Consider the following 18,167-nt stretch of genomic DNA (forward strand, 5'->3'; position numbering starts at 1 on the left):
TTTTAGACTACATGTATAATGTATTGACACATAAGATGTTTTAGGATTGTCCCTAGTACTGGGGAATCCTTCTGGTATTTAAATGGCAAATACGCAATGAGTATAAATATGAATGAAGGTCAGTTCTACGTCACGAGTGCTGGCACAGAGCTCCGATTAGGGTTTCCCGCTTCGGTGCAACACCCTCTTTACAATTTTGGTAGAGGTCCACGATTTTTTGATAAAAATATTTTTCATTTTTGATGATAAACATTAAAAATATAACCAATTTAATGTTAACAGCCTAAGGTTTGACCTTCTGAATGCAAGAATAAAAGCAAAATTTTAGCCTTAAATCTGTGTTATGTAAACAAAGACTGAATCTTTTTATGTATAACAAACAAGTGAAATACTAATTTTGTAACATAAAGCATCTTAATTTTGCATAGTCACAAATTTCAACTTTTAGATGACACATTTTACCCCAAAAATGCTTGAAATGCGTAAGATATGATAAACTTTTAGATCGATATCCATTTCTTTTAAAAAATTCGTAAACAATAACATACCGCAATATTTGTTTACAAAACAAATAATAAACTCTCTAAAATGAGTGTCTGTGATAATGTATAACCTTAATTTTTATGTGAACTCTTTTAAATACATTAGGCAATAAATTTTTATCATTAAAAGTGAAAAAGAAAATTTTTGGGGAAATCGTGAATCAGTCCCTTTAAAGATTCCTGCTCAACATAATCATGCATTCAGTCTTTCTTACACATATAGTGTGCGGTTGTAGAGAAGAAGATTTTTGAAACTTGATCAATTTTGGCCAGTTTTTGCCCCGCCGCTAAGGCCCCAGGGGTGCAGGAATCCTGAAATTTACAATTTATGTCCCCCTTGTTCCAAAGATGCTTCATACCAATTTTGAAAAGAATGGGAATGACAGTTATCAAGAAGAAGTTAAAAATTCATTATGTTCACACATTCAATAACTGATCATTTTGACCCCACCTTGATACCAAAACCCCAACCCCAGGGATCATGACAATTTTGGTAGAAGTGAAACTCCTCGACATGTTCAATTAAGCGGGGAAAATGACTAAGTTCAATATTAAGCTCTGGATAAAATGTACTCGATGTGAAGACTGCTACCATGCATTATGATCGTCAGCAGCATAAGTTTGTTTTATCATATTTTTTTTTTGATTTGAATAATTAAAGGCTTATGTTGGGTTCTTTTAATGTTAGTTTTAAGTGTGTTTTGAATTATGAGTATGTTCAATTTATATACAAAATTACAATAGAATATCTAAAGTAAATGGGTTTATGAAAACAATATTTTAGTATCTTTTGTCTTAAATTATAATGGAATTTTGAAGCAAAATAAAACATGGAAATATATTCTTTTAGTGTATACTGTATATACTTAAAATGACAAATCCAAAAACGTTGTGCTTAACTTTAAGTGCTGACCATGTACCCCAATCACACGGGGTCATTTACCCCAATCACACGGGGTAAATGGACACTTTTTCCTTATTCATCTTCAAGGCTCATATTTTATAAAACCATTCAAAGTAAGATGAAAAATGTTCTACATTACAAAGGGATAAGAGTGACCTATAAGTTTGTATAACCACGAAAAAAATATAATTTCTGAATTAAGTTCAAGTTCTTTATTATCCTTGAGCCAAACGGCTCATCAGAAACAGAATAACATAAATATGGTATATACAGACATCACACAGGAGAGTATACATAAATAGAACAAAACCTAAATTAAGCATCTCTTTTTAAACATGCTAAATACAAGTATTTACCTAAATTAATCAATTCTTTGACATGTTGAACACTTAATAATTGAACGAGTTTAAAAGTACTTGGTCTTTTATAATAATATCTTTTTATATATTTTGATCTCAGTTCATTAGAATCCCACATAATCTAATTAACTCCTTAATGTGTCCACTTACCCCTAAGTGTCTCTGACTGACCCCATTAAAACGACAATAATTGGATTTATAGTCGTGTTTTATTACAAGTATAAAACAAACATAGTGTTCACTTCTGTTCATGAATGTTGATGGACATTGATTAATCCATATAGCAAGCTTTGCACATTAGACAACATATGAATTAAAATAATAAAATGCTTTCTATGCTGTTTTATCGGTTGCATTGCAGGAAAATATCACAAGTTAACCCGCGTTAACTAGTGGGTTACGCATTTTTTCTTCTTCCTATAATGGTTGCTGCCTTCATCATGCACCCGATAAAACAATAAATAAAGACATTCTATTGTCTATATTTTCATGTATGATGGAAAAAAAAAAAGGTACACTTACACCGTTAAACTGAACAGTTATACACCCTATGACCTTTACAACAAACATATATTCATTGTCGCCGATGAAAGCAATGTCCATTTAAAACAGAATATATAAGAGAAAGGATTCAGTGAATGTAAATAATGTTGTTATATCCATGAATTTTGGGGCGAATCGTCTGAGGGCGAAACGTCTTTAGGTGCGAAACGTCCCGTACTCAGATGGAAATTGGTTGTCGGCAACTAATCTAAATATAACATGGGAATTTCCATTTTCAGTTTCTGAACGCGACGACGATTGGGTTTGTATACTTCCTTAGTTCCTAATCATTATGAGAATCACTTATAACTAGTTCCTGAAAAGAACAAGTTCGGTTATTTGCATATTATATATATCATGTTGTTAATTTAAAAATGTCTACAATCAGTATTTCATACATAGGCCTAATTATAGATATGTGCAGTGTGAACTCTGTCAGTATTAGTACTTCTGAATGATTGTTATTTATTTTCATTGTTATAATTAATTGCTTGTTAACCTGTACATGCCCCCCCCCCCCCCCCCCCCCCCCCCCGAGGGCCCTTGATTGGTGAATAAACATATAAGTTAAAGGATATTGTCCCTATTCAATAGTGTTCATACGGAACAGTTCAGTATTCAGTAATAATTAATCTCAATCGAACAATCCCAGATGACCAGCCTGTATATTCTCTACAGAGAAGGCGAGTACAGCCATAGTTGGCCGTCCACTTCTCTACAGAGAATATGACTAGTAGCCATGCAGCGGCCCAGCACAATCTCTATAATATTTAGCTGTATAGCGCTTCCTTAAACTATACAGCTTTTCAAATTAAAGCTATTTCAAACAGATTATTAAGTTGTTATGCAACAGTTATCAAATCTAATAGCATAGAATGAAAGTCAATGAGGATCAACAGAATAAAGGATTAATTGGCATTCAGATTCCACATGGTAAAGTCATCATACTTTTCTATGCTTCAACTACACAAAAGGAATTCTTTTTTTCATGAAATTTTTTAAATGACATAGACATACAATGTATATTTGTTACGAACCACAATTAGAACAGTGTCGTGGTGTAAAACATGTTCAAAAATTATTATACAACTTTTTGGCTTAATCAAACCATTTCAATTAGCTTTAAAAAGTTGTATATAGCCCAATATAGTTCTTAAACTAATTGTTTTGGACAGGGCTATCTCTCTGGTTAGAATTTACTGCCAGCTGCTGTATCTAATTAGATCTATATAGCTTCCCTCGTATTTTTCTGACATTTTGTATGTCTGTTACAGTAATTGTAACAGCAGCGAATTTCATTGACACCAAGCATGGTAAAAGTGATTTTTAAAAAGTATTTGACAAAAAGTTATTAGAAAAATGCTCTCTCTCACACACAGTTAATCAGATTGATTTATATATATCAATCGTAAAAGAAATCCTCTTCTTTTTTTTACCTTAAATACATAAATTACTTCTCAATCTTTAATAAGATTTAATTAGTCTTAAGTCAAGATTGAAGTCCATATATAGTTTATTAAGGAGGTATGCTACACCAGAGAAATTTGATGTAGATGAAAAGTGGAGGATATGTACAACAATATTTTGAAGTTGAAAATTTTCAAATTTGCTTTATTTTGTCAAAAATACAGTTTCAGTAGAAGGTAATCCGAAAAAAAATTTAAAACCCCTGCTGTACTTGAACCTGCGACCTACAGTTCAGCAGTCGTTATTCTAACCTACTGAGCTACTGGGCTAGGTATTTAAATGGAAAAGGAAAAGTCAAATATTGCTGATATCGATTTTTTTCATCCATATTTTTAAAGGAAGTCAGCCATTATGCATTATGACGATGTAGAGTACTACCTTAATATGGAGAATTAGAATGGGACTAGTAAGTTTTTATCCCAAACGAGATAGCAACTATACATCATGATGTAGCAAAAATATCTGCTCTGAATCACTTCCAGACCAGGGCTCAAAATTAACATATACCCGTCAGTCTGTGACTGGTTAAAAGTCTTACGGACTTACCAACATTTATTTTAGTCAGTCCAATGGGACTGGTCAATTTTATAAATCATCATTTTGGAAAATACACTTATGAATCTTAAACAAGCATTTGGCATTCCTCTGTTGATATCGGGTGAACCTGATTAGTAAATATAAATCTTACATAAGTGTTACAATATTGTCTTAGGCATACTGATTTAAATTCCATTATTTCATTTTAATGTTTATTTATTTCTGGAAAACTCTGGTGGACTGGTAAATTTGTCTGCGGACTGGTTGAAATTATACCCCATCAGTACGGCTGGACTGGTGATCGACATAAAAAAGCTAGTTTCAACCCTGCAGACCGGGTTAATTTTTAACTTGACATGGTTGACAATTGGATTTCTGTATCATATGACCAGTAGCAGTAGCTCAGTGGTTGGTGCATCTGGTTTTTAATTGGGAGGTCGTGGGTTTGAGCCCTGCTCATGTCATGACTGCGTTAAACCTAAGACTTAAGTATAGTCACTGAAGCATATAGACGTGAGAATCGTGTCTTTCGGATATGACCTTAAAAATGGAGGTCTTGTGTAACGGCAAGTGTAGGCAAGTTAAAGAACCTCCATTGGTCCTGAGCGTGGCAGGCGTTGGCAAGATAAAGAACGCTCACTGCTACGGCCCTGAATGCTATATAGGCATGGGTCTAAATTTGTGTTACTTCACCTACAGGGAGTGATGTCTCAATACGAGTGAAAAAATCTCAAATGACCAACCAACCAATCTATTTTATATGCACATTTCTGTTTTTTGTAGAATGTATTTTATAACATATAAAAACATATTTGATTTTCAGCAAGCAGTGATGTGAAATGAAGTGTATTTAGTTTGGAGGTTTGTTTTATAGGTATATTTATGAGAGGATGGATACATTTGACCTTGTTGTTTTATAGGGATATCTATGAGAGGATGGATACATCTGACATTGTTGTTTTATAGGGATATTTAGGAGAGGATGGATACATTTTACCTTGTTTTTTTATAGGGATATTTAGGAGAGGATGGATACATTTGACCTTGTTTTTTTATAGGGATATTTAGGAGAGGATAGATACATCTGACCTTGTTGTTTTATAGGGATATTTAGGAGAGGATGGATACATTTGACCTTGTTGTTTTATAGGGATATTTATGAGAGGATGGATACATTTGACCTTGTTTTTTTATAGGGATATTTAGGAGAGGATAGATACATCTGACCTTGTTGTTTGATAGGGATATTTAGGAGAGGATGGATACATTTGACCTTGTTTTTTTATAGGGATATCTATGAGAGGATGGATACATCTGACCTTGTTGTTTTATAGGGATATTTAGGAGAGGATGGATACGTCTGACATTGTTGTTTGATAGGGATATTTATGAGAGGATGGATACATCTGACCTTGTTGTTTTATAGGGATATTTAGGAGAGGATAGATACATCTGACCTTGTTGTTATATAGGGATATCTATGAGAGGATGGATACATCTGACGTTGTTTTATATGGATATTTAGGAGAGGATGAATACATTTGACATTGTTAATTTATAGGGATATCTATGAGAGGATGGATACATTTGACCTTGTTGTTTTATAGGGATATTTATGAGAGGATGAATACATCTGACCTTTTTGTTTTATATGGATATTTAGGAGAGGATGGATACATCTGACCTTTTTGTTTTATAGGGATATTTAGGAGAGGATGGATACATTTGACATTGTCGTTTTATAGGGATATTTATGAGAGGATAGATACATCTGACCTTGTTGTTTTATAGGGATATTTAGGAGAGGATGGATACATTTGACATTGTTAATTTATAGGGATATCTATGAGAGGATGAATACATTTGACATTGTTGTTTTATAGGGATATTTATGAGAGGATAGATACATCTGACCTTGTTGTTTTATAGGGATATTTAGGAGAGGATGGATACATTTGACCTTGTTGTTTTACAGGGATATTTATGAGAGGATAGATACATCTGACCTTGTTGTTTTATAGGGATATCTAGGAGAGGATAGATACATCTGATATTGTTGTTTTATAGGGATATTTAGGAGAGGATGGATACATCTGACCTTGTTGTTTTATATGGATATTTATGAGAGGATGGATACATTTGACATTGTTTTATAGGACCTGGTATATTTATGAGAGGATAGATACATCTGACCTTGTTGTTTTATATGGATATTTATGAGAGGATGGATACATTTGACATTGTTTTATAGGTATATTTATGAGAGGATAGATACGTTTGACATTGTTGTTTTATTGGGATATTTAGGAGAGGATGGATACATCTGACCTTGAAAAAGATGCTGCACCAGTAGATAACAGGTCAACTAACGGGAGTGGATCAAGACCCCGTGGTAAACCACTGACCAGAAACAGAATCAGCAATAGTGAACTGCTGAGAAGTGATCCACAGTACCCCAGGAATGCTGCACATGACCCACTGGAGCCTATGGATCTAGTTCACATTGTCTTCGTGAGTGCAAAGGAGGATTACGAACAATTTCAGAAGTTCCTGCAGTGGTTTGAACAAATTAAATATACCATTGAGAATGGACGTACAATAAAAATTGAGACACATGATAGTGAGGAGTTTCCACCAGCACATGATGATAACATCCATGATATCTGTGAAAGAGCCATGTTTATTCTGCCTTTCCTTTCCAAGCATTACTGTTCTGATCAAAAGCTTCGATTCTTCACAAGTGAGGGTATAGGCAAAACAAGGCTGGATCCAGTTCCAACAATTGGAAAATGCTCCAAGGTAATGCAAAAGCAGAAAAAATATTGTATAAGGCCTATTCAAACAGCAGACCCAAAGAGTGGAGAATACCGAGTCCCAACAGGGCTTACTACGATTCGAGGGATAGATTATTATTCCAAAGATCAACATCCAGGTTATGTCAAGAAGCAAGTCACTGGAATAATAGAAGAAGCTTTAAGAAAGTTTCAGGAGAGAGACGGAGTCATGATTGGAGCACTTACTGGAGCAGATGACATCCTGGAGGATTTAACTCGTAAATTTGAGCGCATGAACGGACCTCCACCAACATTTGATGCCAACAATTGTCACAACCTTGCTGACGTCAGGCCAAATTCTGAGGGTTTGCAAAATAAGGATTCTGTCCAACAAGTGGAGGAAATAACGGTTGGTGAAAGTTTGTCTGGAATGGATGAAAAAGCCAATATGCAAAGAACAGACGGTGGTGGAATTTTGACTACCGGTACAACAGAGGGATGTGGTGTGGAGGAAACTCATCAGAATATGGACACTGATTTTGTACAGATGAATGAAGGACATTCAACAGGCACTCAAAGGAACACAACTTGTGAAGGTGAAGTTTTGGCTCAACCTAGTGAAGGAGCTACAGCATTAGATGAAGATAGAGAACATGACATTACTGAAAATGATATGTCATTGGAAGTTGATCATGGGTCATTAAACGGTAGTGCAACCAACATAGGAAAATATGAAAGAAATCAGGTAAATTTTATACCAGTATTAAATGACAATTTTTATATAAAGTTCAGATACAATACTGTGTTATTGTTTATATATGTAAATATATTCTATTCATAAATGTAAGATATCATATCAATACATGATTGGATATAGTTTGAATCCACCACTTCATCTGAGGATATGAATAATGCATGAGTAACTATGTTGTACTACATGTAGTTAGGTATATATGTCAAAAATATAATACTATTATATAAAGGCATTACAAACTGAGGCCAAGAGAAGCAAAGGGAGGCAGGAATTTGTGAATTATAAAAGTAATGAAAAAAATGTGGACAGTTACATTGGTGTTAATTGTCACTTCAGTTATGACCTTGAGAACGGAGGTTTTGTGTCGTGGCAGGCATTGGCACGCTAAAGACCCCTCACTGCTACGACCCTGAGCGCTAAAGCCTAGGTCTAAATTTGTGGCACTTCACCTACAGATGGTGACATCTCAATATGAGAGAAAAAATATTTGTCGGGACGTAAAAAATCAGTCAATCAATCATCTCAGGCCTTGGTACTGACTGGAAATTAAATAATGCAGAATAATATTTCAAGAAGACTGATGAATTTCACAGCAATTATTTGTAAAATTTCAGGATCACCAGGAAATGAAAACTGTGTCTCCTACTCCCATCAAAAGTAACTCTGATTCAGGGGCCCCAAAGAATCCAGATGATTTAGTCATAACAAACTATGCATCTTACTCAGGACCAGCTGTGCCAAATGTTGCCAAGGCCGCTGCTGCTGAAGGTCACTCTGCAGAGAAGTCACGAGTTAAACAAAAAAAGTCCAGTTAGTGAAGTTTTCATAGCACAATAATTAAGTTGCTGTAGTTCGCTGTTATTTTGTGATACCTTATAATATGCTTATTTTTGTGAGGATACATGGTGTAATCATTCATGAAACCTAACTTTCAGAAATCATTACATGTATGTGTTGCTTAAGTCTATATTCAAAAGAATTTCGTCACTGGCAAGTCTCGCAAAATTGTGCGCAAATGCTCTAGCTTATAAAATGTCACTTACTGTAATTCAATATTACAGTAACCATGTGACCTCACAAGTACAAGAATTAAAACCCCTCCCTCTCAAATAAAAACCCTCACAGTCTGGTTTGATATAGAATGTGAAATTCCACTGCATATATACTATCATCCTGTAACTACAGATATAGACTTGAGATAATCCTAAATATTTCTTGAGAATATGTTATCAAATAAGTTATATATACCAATTTCTTAGTCAGGTTTCTTATAATGAAACTACATTGTAATGCCCCTTGTATTTGTGCTTATAATCTGGAAGTAGATGGAAAGCCTTATCAAAATAAATAATTTTCAGATGACACTGTCATTGTCATACACAACTGTAATGTGGTACAAATCGGTGAAAACTCGGCCATTCGTGCAACAAAAATCAAAGGAAATAGGTATGTACCTATACAGTGAAATATCAGATAAATAGATAATTATATGTTAAACTTTATGAAAATAAATAAAAATACTAACAGAGAACTCAACATTACAACCTTTCTCCGATTTACAGAAAAGCAGATCTGGAAGAGAATCCCAGGAGAGAGAGCAATTGGAATGATCTCAGTACTTCAAATTCGACCAATTTAAAAGAAGAGGTTTGTTTTTTCCCCTGTTTGACATAGTAAAACTACGTCCAACAATGCCCAATGCCTAACTTTGGCTGTGATATTCATAAGTGTTAGTAGTCCTAGTGTTGAGGTCTGTCTGACAGCACATTGAAAACAATTTCGCCATTGATCTCGAGCTAGAAGAGAGAATGAATGTTTTGATGTGAATAATTTGATGTTATCCTTGTGAAGTATTTCCAGTGGTACATATAAAAGTATAGCTATAATTGGCTTCCATAGGCTGTGCTAATGATGAAAGCATTCATTATTCACAACGAAATATTGTGCAGCTTCTTTTTGTGTGAAATGAAAGCCATCTAAATTTCTCTCCAGGAGATCCGGAATACGAGAACTGAGAGCTCGGATAGTGACAATGAAGATCCAATCCAGGACAACATTCCCAGTGACTATAGTAGACCAAGCCCATGTGCCAACCCAGTCCAGCCAATACCAGGTAAATCTTACAATTGTGCCATTCAGTCGAGATTTAATTACCTGCATGCAAGGACACCCAGTATTCTACTATAAATCCTTAAATATATGTACAGAGACTAAAAAGTTTTGAAAACTAATTTCCAGAAATTTTTGATTTGTTGAACGTTTTATATAACTATGTAGGAAAAAGTTGAAATATTTTTATCAGACCAAAGCAGATTTTACCAGAATTGTTTGGTGACTGTCATATTGTCGGCTAAATCCATAATTTACACTGAACTGTAGTTGAATTGTCTAAACTTTGCTGTGGATGAAAGTTATCACCATTTTAATAGGCAGACCAAAATAAATTTTACATCTTACGTCAGCAATTATGATTTATGAACATTGGTCAGAAAAAAATTAATTTTGAAGGCAAAATTGAGAATGAAAGTTTAAGTAAGTTGATATGGTATACCAAATAAATGAAATTGATCAAACTCTTGAGACTTCTTTTTCTTTAGAGAGTTTTGGGTAATGTCAACAAGAGAGGCATGTTTTTACATCTTTTGTTTGCCTGTTGAGTAGATACACACTAATCACATATATTATGGATGTGTTTAGAAATTCTGGGTTTTTTAAAATACTTTTTTAATACTTCTCACCTATCTGTAGGAAATAATTACTGTCATAGAATTCCAAGTTTATTTCGCTTGCCCTTATTACCAGGTATAATGAAATATGGAGTTTCTTTAGTTGTTGCATGTACGTATTGCTGAAATGAGGAGACCCCCCCCCCCCCCCCCAGAAATATCAAATGTTTGTTATCAAATTAAAAAAACAATTAAAATTGAGGTGAAGTATGATAATATTCAAATATATACTATTAACAAAAAAGTAGGCAAAGTGTAAACATTTCCAGAAATCTTGCCAAATTTTCCGAGTTTGGGCCATGTGTTGCCTTTTTAAACTTCACATATTTATTTTAATTTGAAGTGAAATATCTTCTGAATATATTGTATCTTGAATGTTTTAGTTATAGGACTTTGAAGGTTTGAACTTGGTATCTTTCATTCTTAAGTCAGTGTACCTATAATTTACATCAGGGTGTGCATTTTTACCGAAAAAACGGGGCCGCGAGACTAGAGGAAGTTGCTATTCTCTGTTATATATGTCTCTGCTGATATCAACATAATAATGTGTTTATTTTATTATTCCCAAACAATCTTACATTGCTGCAGAAAGTGTTGAGTGTCTAAATAATCTATAAATCAATCATTCTATTTTATTGATATATACAAAATGAGTGTTGTTATACAGTTTCAGGCTTTAGAAATCCAGAAGATTATTCTACAAGTTTGAGTAGTGGTCTAGGGGAGTCTAATCATGATGTGGATTCCTACTTAGGTAAATGACTCATGGAGTTTTACGTACTTTTTCTGGGATACTTAGCTCACATAATACATAATTAATATAATGAGGATCTTGCCGATATTTTACATGTTTCTGTGATCTGAAGATCATTTTTCTTTCTTTTTCAGACAACCAGCTGAATGACTTCTCACTTGAATCTCTTACTCCATACAGTGAAAGTACATGCACTGGTATGTTGTTAGCTGTAGTGTGCAGTCATTTATGTATCTTAAAACAATTGAAATAGTAATAAAATTACAATTGTACATGCATGTTTATCCAAATGGGACAAATAGATTGTCAAAACTGGATTTTCATATTTGTAAGAAATTTAAAGGACCACATGTGGCAATTAAAACTTCTTAGTAAGTACACTGTATTTAACGTGTACCCAGGAATTAATTTTATTTAATTTTCTGTAAAATATAAGGACTATTTGCAAAACTTTAAAGCATGATTTGATCCAATTTTCAAGGAAATATATTAATTAAAGGCTTCCTCATATTATAAACAATAACATACTCTGTCACCAATTGAAGGGCAGATAACTCTGTTACTGATTGAGGGGTAGGTAACTCTGTCACTGATTGAGGGCAGGTACACTGTAACTGTTGATCTGTTACTGATTGAGGGGCAGATAACTCTGTCATTGATTGAGGATCAGGTACCTCTCTGTCACTGATTGAGGTGTAGGTAACTGTCACTGATTGAGGTGTAGGTACCTCTCTGTCACTGATTGAGGGATAGGTAACTCTCTGTCACTGATTGAGGTGTAGGTAACTCTGTCACTGATTGAGGTGTAGGTACCTCTCTGTCACTGATTGAGGAGTAGGTAACTCTGTCACTGATTGTGGGGTAGGTACACGTAACTCTATATCACTGATTGAGGATCAGGGACCTCTCTGTTATACTGATTGAGGGGAAGAAAACTCTCTGTCTTGATTGAGGAAGTCTCTGTCACTGAATAATGTACAGTTACTAACTTTGTATGTAATGTAAGAGGAACTTCCCATTAAATAAGATATAACTGTGAATTAATCCATTGCACAAATTTAAAGTGAAACTTTCACCCTCTGAAAATACAAACATTAACACAATGTTTTCAAACTGAAAGTGAAAATAAATTTTATGAGATTTCAAACTGAATATATAAACAAATATGATAATTTCAAAGTGTGAAAGTAACAACAGAATTTGATTTTATTTGCATAACCTCTGCAAATATGGAAACTGTGGAAGTTCAGAGACATATATAAAGGGAGATTGGAACTCCTTTAGCAGCATATTTACAGCTGAAAATGTGTAACGGTCCCACCTACAAATTGTTAATTCCTATTTATTAAATGGTTAAACTTTGATAAATTGATGCTGATTTAAGTTTATTTCATTCCTATCATAAATTAGAATCAAACGTAAGAAGTTTTGAAATGATTTGATGATCAACAAATAGACCATTAACAAAATAGTAGGCGAATCATAGTCATTTGCTGAAAACTCGCCAATTTTGAGTCATGTGTTGCCTTTTGAAACTTCACTTTCATTTTACTTTGATATATATCTTTTAGAAATATTGCATCTTGAATGTTTTCATGATAGGATTTGTACAGTCTAAACTTAATATCTTTTATTATGAAGATGTAATATGCAATTTAAATAAGAGTAGTGTAATACACGCCACATCTTTACCGGAAAACAGGGGACCATGAGATAATATGAAACTTGGGAAAGTTGCTAATCTCTGTTATATATGTCTTTGGGAAATTGTAATGTACAAAACCTTCAATTTTTGAAGTAACAATGGATTTGCAAGACATGCTCTATGCTATTTTTATGCCCCCGAGATCGAAGATCGGGTGCATATTGTTTTTGTCCTGTCTGTCATTCTGTCTGAAACTTTAACCTTGCTAATAATTTTTGAACAGTACCTGCTAGAGCTTTGATATTTCACATGACTATTCCTTGTGACAAGACCTTTCTGTGGGTACCAAAATGTTTGACACTGTGACCTTGACCTTGGAGATTGACCTACTTTTAAAAAATTTGACATTGGTCATAACTTCTAAATGGTAAATTTATATCAGAGCTTTCATATTGCACCATGAGCATTTCTTGTGGCAAGATCTTTCTACTGGTACCAAGATATTTGTCCTTGTGACATTGGCCATCTTTGGAATTGGCCATTATTGGGGGCATTTGTGTTTCACAAACACATCTTGTTTCACATGTGAATTGTCACATTTTAGGGGACCAGGGCATTGAGGAACAGAGACGTCTCTCCAGCTCTCATGAACCTGTATTCAGACTCTGCAAGAACACCCTGAAGAGGCACAGCAGTGTCGACAGCGGATACCACTCTCATTTCAGCCATGTTTACAAGAATTCTCAGATCCCCACTGGAGTTGGTGTAAACACTGATGATGATATTGATTGATTTATGGGCAATAGAGACACTTAAGAATATCTATGTGATTGTGTACGGTTATAACAAAGGAAGGTCAGCATTGGAATCCAGTTCTAAACAGAAATATTCAATAGTGCATTTCTGCCTTCTCCCTTGCCAACTATCAAGTATTAAAAGTCCATGATTAGTTGAAGATTCTTAAATAAGGGGACACAAGATGACTGGCATTGGGGATGTCTGACCTTGTTTAATGCAACAAAAATTAAACCATGCAATTTCACCATGTTGACTGTGACAACTTCATAGAATTAAAAAGAAAAAACAATAACTCTCACAACAAGTCTCTGAAATTAGGGGAGTGCCAGAAAATAAATTAATGGGAAAACAAAACCGGTGAAAAACAAAGCAGAAATCAGGACAGACATGCACATATTTCAATAGCAGATCAATCTTAAAACATGTACTTCTAATTACATTGTTGAATTGAGTTCAATTATGGATATCTCAAAGAAAAGGCTTTTCACTGAAAGACTAGCTGTTCTGTTTGGTTAAAATGTGATAGGTGATAACTGGGGGCAATTTAAGAGTTTATATTCACTTTGTAAACCAAATACATAGAAAAATAGCAGTGCAGGACATAGTAATGAAGAGTTTTGTTGATAAGCCTTTGAAGAGGAGGGGGCATTTATAATTTTAGATTCACATATCACTTGTTTCTCTCCCCTCTACATCTAGCAGTTGCTAACACACATCGTGGAGTACATGTGTACCAGCAGATCAGCAATTGCAGTTCATGCATAACTCCATGATCACTGAGAAATGTCATGATGAACATCAGTGATGCTCCATTTTGTTCTTAGTTAGCATGAGTAGAAGTGACCTTAAAGCAACATATAGGGCATTGAAACGGGGCATATACATTATTTGAAAATAATATTTTACAGTTGTGCTACCCTATTATGGAATATGACTTGTAGATCATACAAGAGAAAACAATATACATTATATACCAAAAGAAGTTCTACATAGTAAATCTTCTGTCAACAGGTGCTAATATTTTTATGCAAAATGAATAAAAACTGTTAGAATTTTTGCTGTGGATCTTTATTTCTACAACTTTAAATGTGATGTGTATGTTAATTGTACTGTTAAGAATGCAATGACTTTGAATGTGATATTTATGTTGAACTGTTAAGAATTTCAATGATTTATCTCTCAATGATTGGTTCTGTTTGTAGAAATTCAAAGAACAATGAACATGTTGGAAAAGATTATAACACTGTCCATTATAAGGACTGCATGCAATGCAAACACATTGGAGATTTTTGTTTAGTGCATGCAAAAAACATATATATTTATTCAAAGTTCAATAAAAAGTGCTTTTATTATTGATGCAATATAAAATACAAATCTTGCTTGTATCACTGTTCAAGTTCTCTTTTGTTCATTGTTCATTTGTTGACCTCTCCATCAAAATGCATTTAATACTCTCTAGTTTCACTTTCACTTTGGTAGTTGTTGATGAAACCCTGTGTAAGCCTGAGTGAACTCCTCTGGGGCCTCCCACTGGGGGTAATGTGAGATATCCGGGCTTAACACTGTAATTCCATGCCTAGGGACAGTCTTCCTGCAAGAGATGTAGGGAATTGCTGGATGAAAAACTTACATAATTTCACATATTTTGTGGTTTATAAATGCTGGGCATTTAAAAAAGTGCGTGTCTGCAGTGGCCAAATTATGAAGGGACGAGATATGATTTTGTGATTAGATTTAAGTTGAAATTTGTCTCAGAGGATTGAATTCATAACATGAAAACTACAAAAATTAAACTTCCATTTGAATATTTACAGTATAATGATAAAATGTGATTTCATGAGTTTTGGCTGCATGTGAAGAGAGAAACTTACTTGTAGTGATCAATGAAGACAGAAGGGTTAACAGGATCTGATGGACCATAAATCATGTGCACTGAAATGTACCACCAAGAGAATGTCAGCAATGAAGAAGTTTTACCTATCTACTAAAAAGTACATGTATATATGGATATTGAGGAAGTCTCTCATCTATTTTTAAGGGAGATAACTTTAGACATCGGGCACATGGCAGGATAAAATTTGTACAGACACACAGAAATGTATGTGTCAGACCGACTAAATGCGAGAAGCCAGCCAGAATGCACTTTATCAATGAAGTTTCATGTAAATAGGAACACAATCATGCATTCTATTTTATAACAGAAATAAGGACTTTATCATTATGACGTCACAGTGAGAATCACCCATGCAAGTCTGAATCATACATGTTCTGAAATGAAGCTACAGTTCCGTTCCTAAGAATAGACCTGCTGCTAAAATCATAACTTGGTCATTCCTCTGTAAAATAGAGGCAAGATTTAGAAAACTGAATTATAAATGGTTGTGGGCACTCGTAAATAAATCATCAAAGCAAGTTTGAACCATGGATAGCAGATTAATTCTAAACAATCTAGCAGCAAAAAAAACCCCAAAGAACTACGACTTGGCCCCTCACCCAGGAAATATCAATCTAATTAAAATCAGATCTTCTCTAACCTCTCAGAGGAGAATTATCTGACAGCATTACGTCTGAGGTCATGTTATTTCACCTTTCACACTTGACCAATCAAATGACGGCTTTCGCTATCATGAAAGATTTGCTGTTATATGGGAATTTAATTGGTATTCATCATAGTTACGCATGTCAATAATTACCGAGAAGCACATGGGAATAATCGAAGAAGATGGCGGCGGCCATGAGCGATGTTAGAACGCAACAGAAAATATATTTTAACGATAATGAATGTATAATATCTAAGATCTTCCTTTGCTCTTCCTTTAACTCAGATGTTTGAAATTCATTTAACATTTTTTGTGAACTTACAATCCAAATATGCTTCAGTAAAACGATTCCTGATTGGTTCTTGATTCTTTGTCAAGCTATTGTTATTGGTCGAATACTTATTGGTATTTATTGAATTATTCATGAGACTGGGGTCAATAACATGACCTGAAATGCAATGCTGTTAGATCCTTCTCCAGTGTAACGGTTGGAGAAGATCTGGCTTTAATTAGATTGAGGAAATATGTATAATGTGGAGCCTCGGTAATCCGGACGCCATTAATCCGGACGCTTCACCTTCCGGACGATTTTTCTAGGGAACGGAATTTTTATACATTATTTTGCATCACTAATCCGGAAATTCGCGTTCCGGATCCAGACGATCACTTTTTACTACAAAACGTTATAATGCATTGAAAATTGTACCGTTAATCCGGGCGGTAATTTTGTTTATGGACGGTCTGTGTCGGACAATTTTAGCAAGGCGTAAATTATAAAAACAAGCCAAACTGTCTAATTGAAGCGATTACCTGTACCCTGTCAACACCTCCCTATAATTAAGTGGTGTGTGATGATGTCAATTAGATAGCACGTGCCAATCGAGACATTGTATTGCCAATTTTCGCACATAAGATCTTTATTGCGAATAGTGTTGAATTTTGTATATAAATCTGTAGCATATTATTTTATAGTCTTGATCAATAGCCTAATAGTATTAATAAATTAAACATGCCGTAATGATAATTTTGTTAACTGCTACATGTGCTACACATATCAATTGTACTGATTCGTAAATTGATTATCGGCTTATGCAAATCTAAAGAGTGTAGATTATACTTCTAGATTCTGGATTTTATACTGTTGATTGGCTTGAAATATACATGTATGTTCATGCAAATGTATATGTAGTAAGTTTTTAACGTTCAGAATGTCACGCATATAGAATGTACCTGTGTACGATTGATTCTTGTTACGATGTTGTGGAGCTTTATTGCTTTCGAATTTTTAAACTCTGGGTAGAAGTGAGAAAATTACTATTTTAAGGAAAATGACAATTAAATTTTGTATGTACCCGTAATGTTAGTTTCACCTGAGTTTTGTTCCGTTATCATCGCATCATGATGATAATAGGTGCGCGTGGCTAGATCAAAGCAGTAGTAGGTCTTGATATTACGAGCTTAAATGATTTTTGTTCTCCCGATATTGTCTTGGATAATTATAGAATAAGAAATATAAACTCTGGCAGATGGAATTTTGGTCAAAGAATGTTGTCAACTGACATGATAATCACGAAATTCTTATATCAACTTTGGACGATGAAGATTGTTTTAACAGACCGCCGAACCCGTGAATCATGACAGATGGAAATTACCGGCCTCTTTAAGAAGTAAAAGTGTGATGAAATGTTTGAAGTGTAAATGATTATGTTAGTTACTAATGATTCATTTACTTATAGTTACATAAAGTGCTTCATTATTTGTTTTAGTGCATACGGTACAGTTTTGTATATTTATTTGTAGGGCTCATATATGTACAATGTAAGC

At 34.3% G+C, this 18,167-nt stretch overlaps 2 protein-coding genes across 2 annotated transcripts in view; one reads left to right on the forward strand and one right to left on the reverse strand.

Moving 5' to 3' along the window:
- Positions 1–2,546: 2,546 nt before the first annotated feature.
- Positions 2,547–15,188, forward strand: LOC125654682 (uncharacterized). The gene is made up of 9 exons (XM_048884704.2): positions 2,547–2,610; positions 6,660–7,871; positions 8,495–8,690; positions 9,239–9,326; positions 9,443–9,527; positions 9,873–9,993; positions 11,274–11,360; positions 11,495–11,557; positions 13,610–15,188. The coding sequence occupies exons 2-9, from the start codon at positions 6,666–6,668 to the stop codon at positions 13,795–13,797; spliced, it is 2,034 nt and encodes a 677-aa protein (XP_048740661.1). The 5' UTR covers positions 2,547–2,610; positions 6,660–6,665; the 3' UTR covers positions 13,798–15,188.
- LOC125654687 (mesoderm-specific transcript homolog protein-like) overlaps positions 15,133–18,167 on the reverse strand; it is a 13,357-nt gene continuing 10,322 nt past the window's right edge. Inside the window, exons 11-12 of the mRNA XM_048884710.2 lie at positions 15,675–15,735; positions 15,133–15,394 (exon numbers count right to left, since the gene is read on the reverse strand). Coding sequence (XP_048740667.1) covers positions 15,271–15,394; positions 15,675–15,735 — 185 coding nt within the window. The 3' untranslated portion in view covers positions 15,133–15,270. The remainder of the gene's footprint in view (positions 15,395–15,674; positions 15,736–18,167) is intronic.

This window comes from Ostrea edulis, chromosome 7 (assembly GCF_947568905.1).
Source record: "Ostrea edulis chromosome 7, xbOstEdul1.1, whole genome shotgun sequence".
NCBI lineage: Eukaryota > Metazoa > Mollusca > Bivalvia > Ostreida > Ostreidae > Ostrea > Ostrea edulis.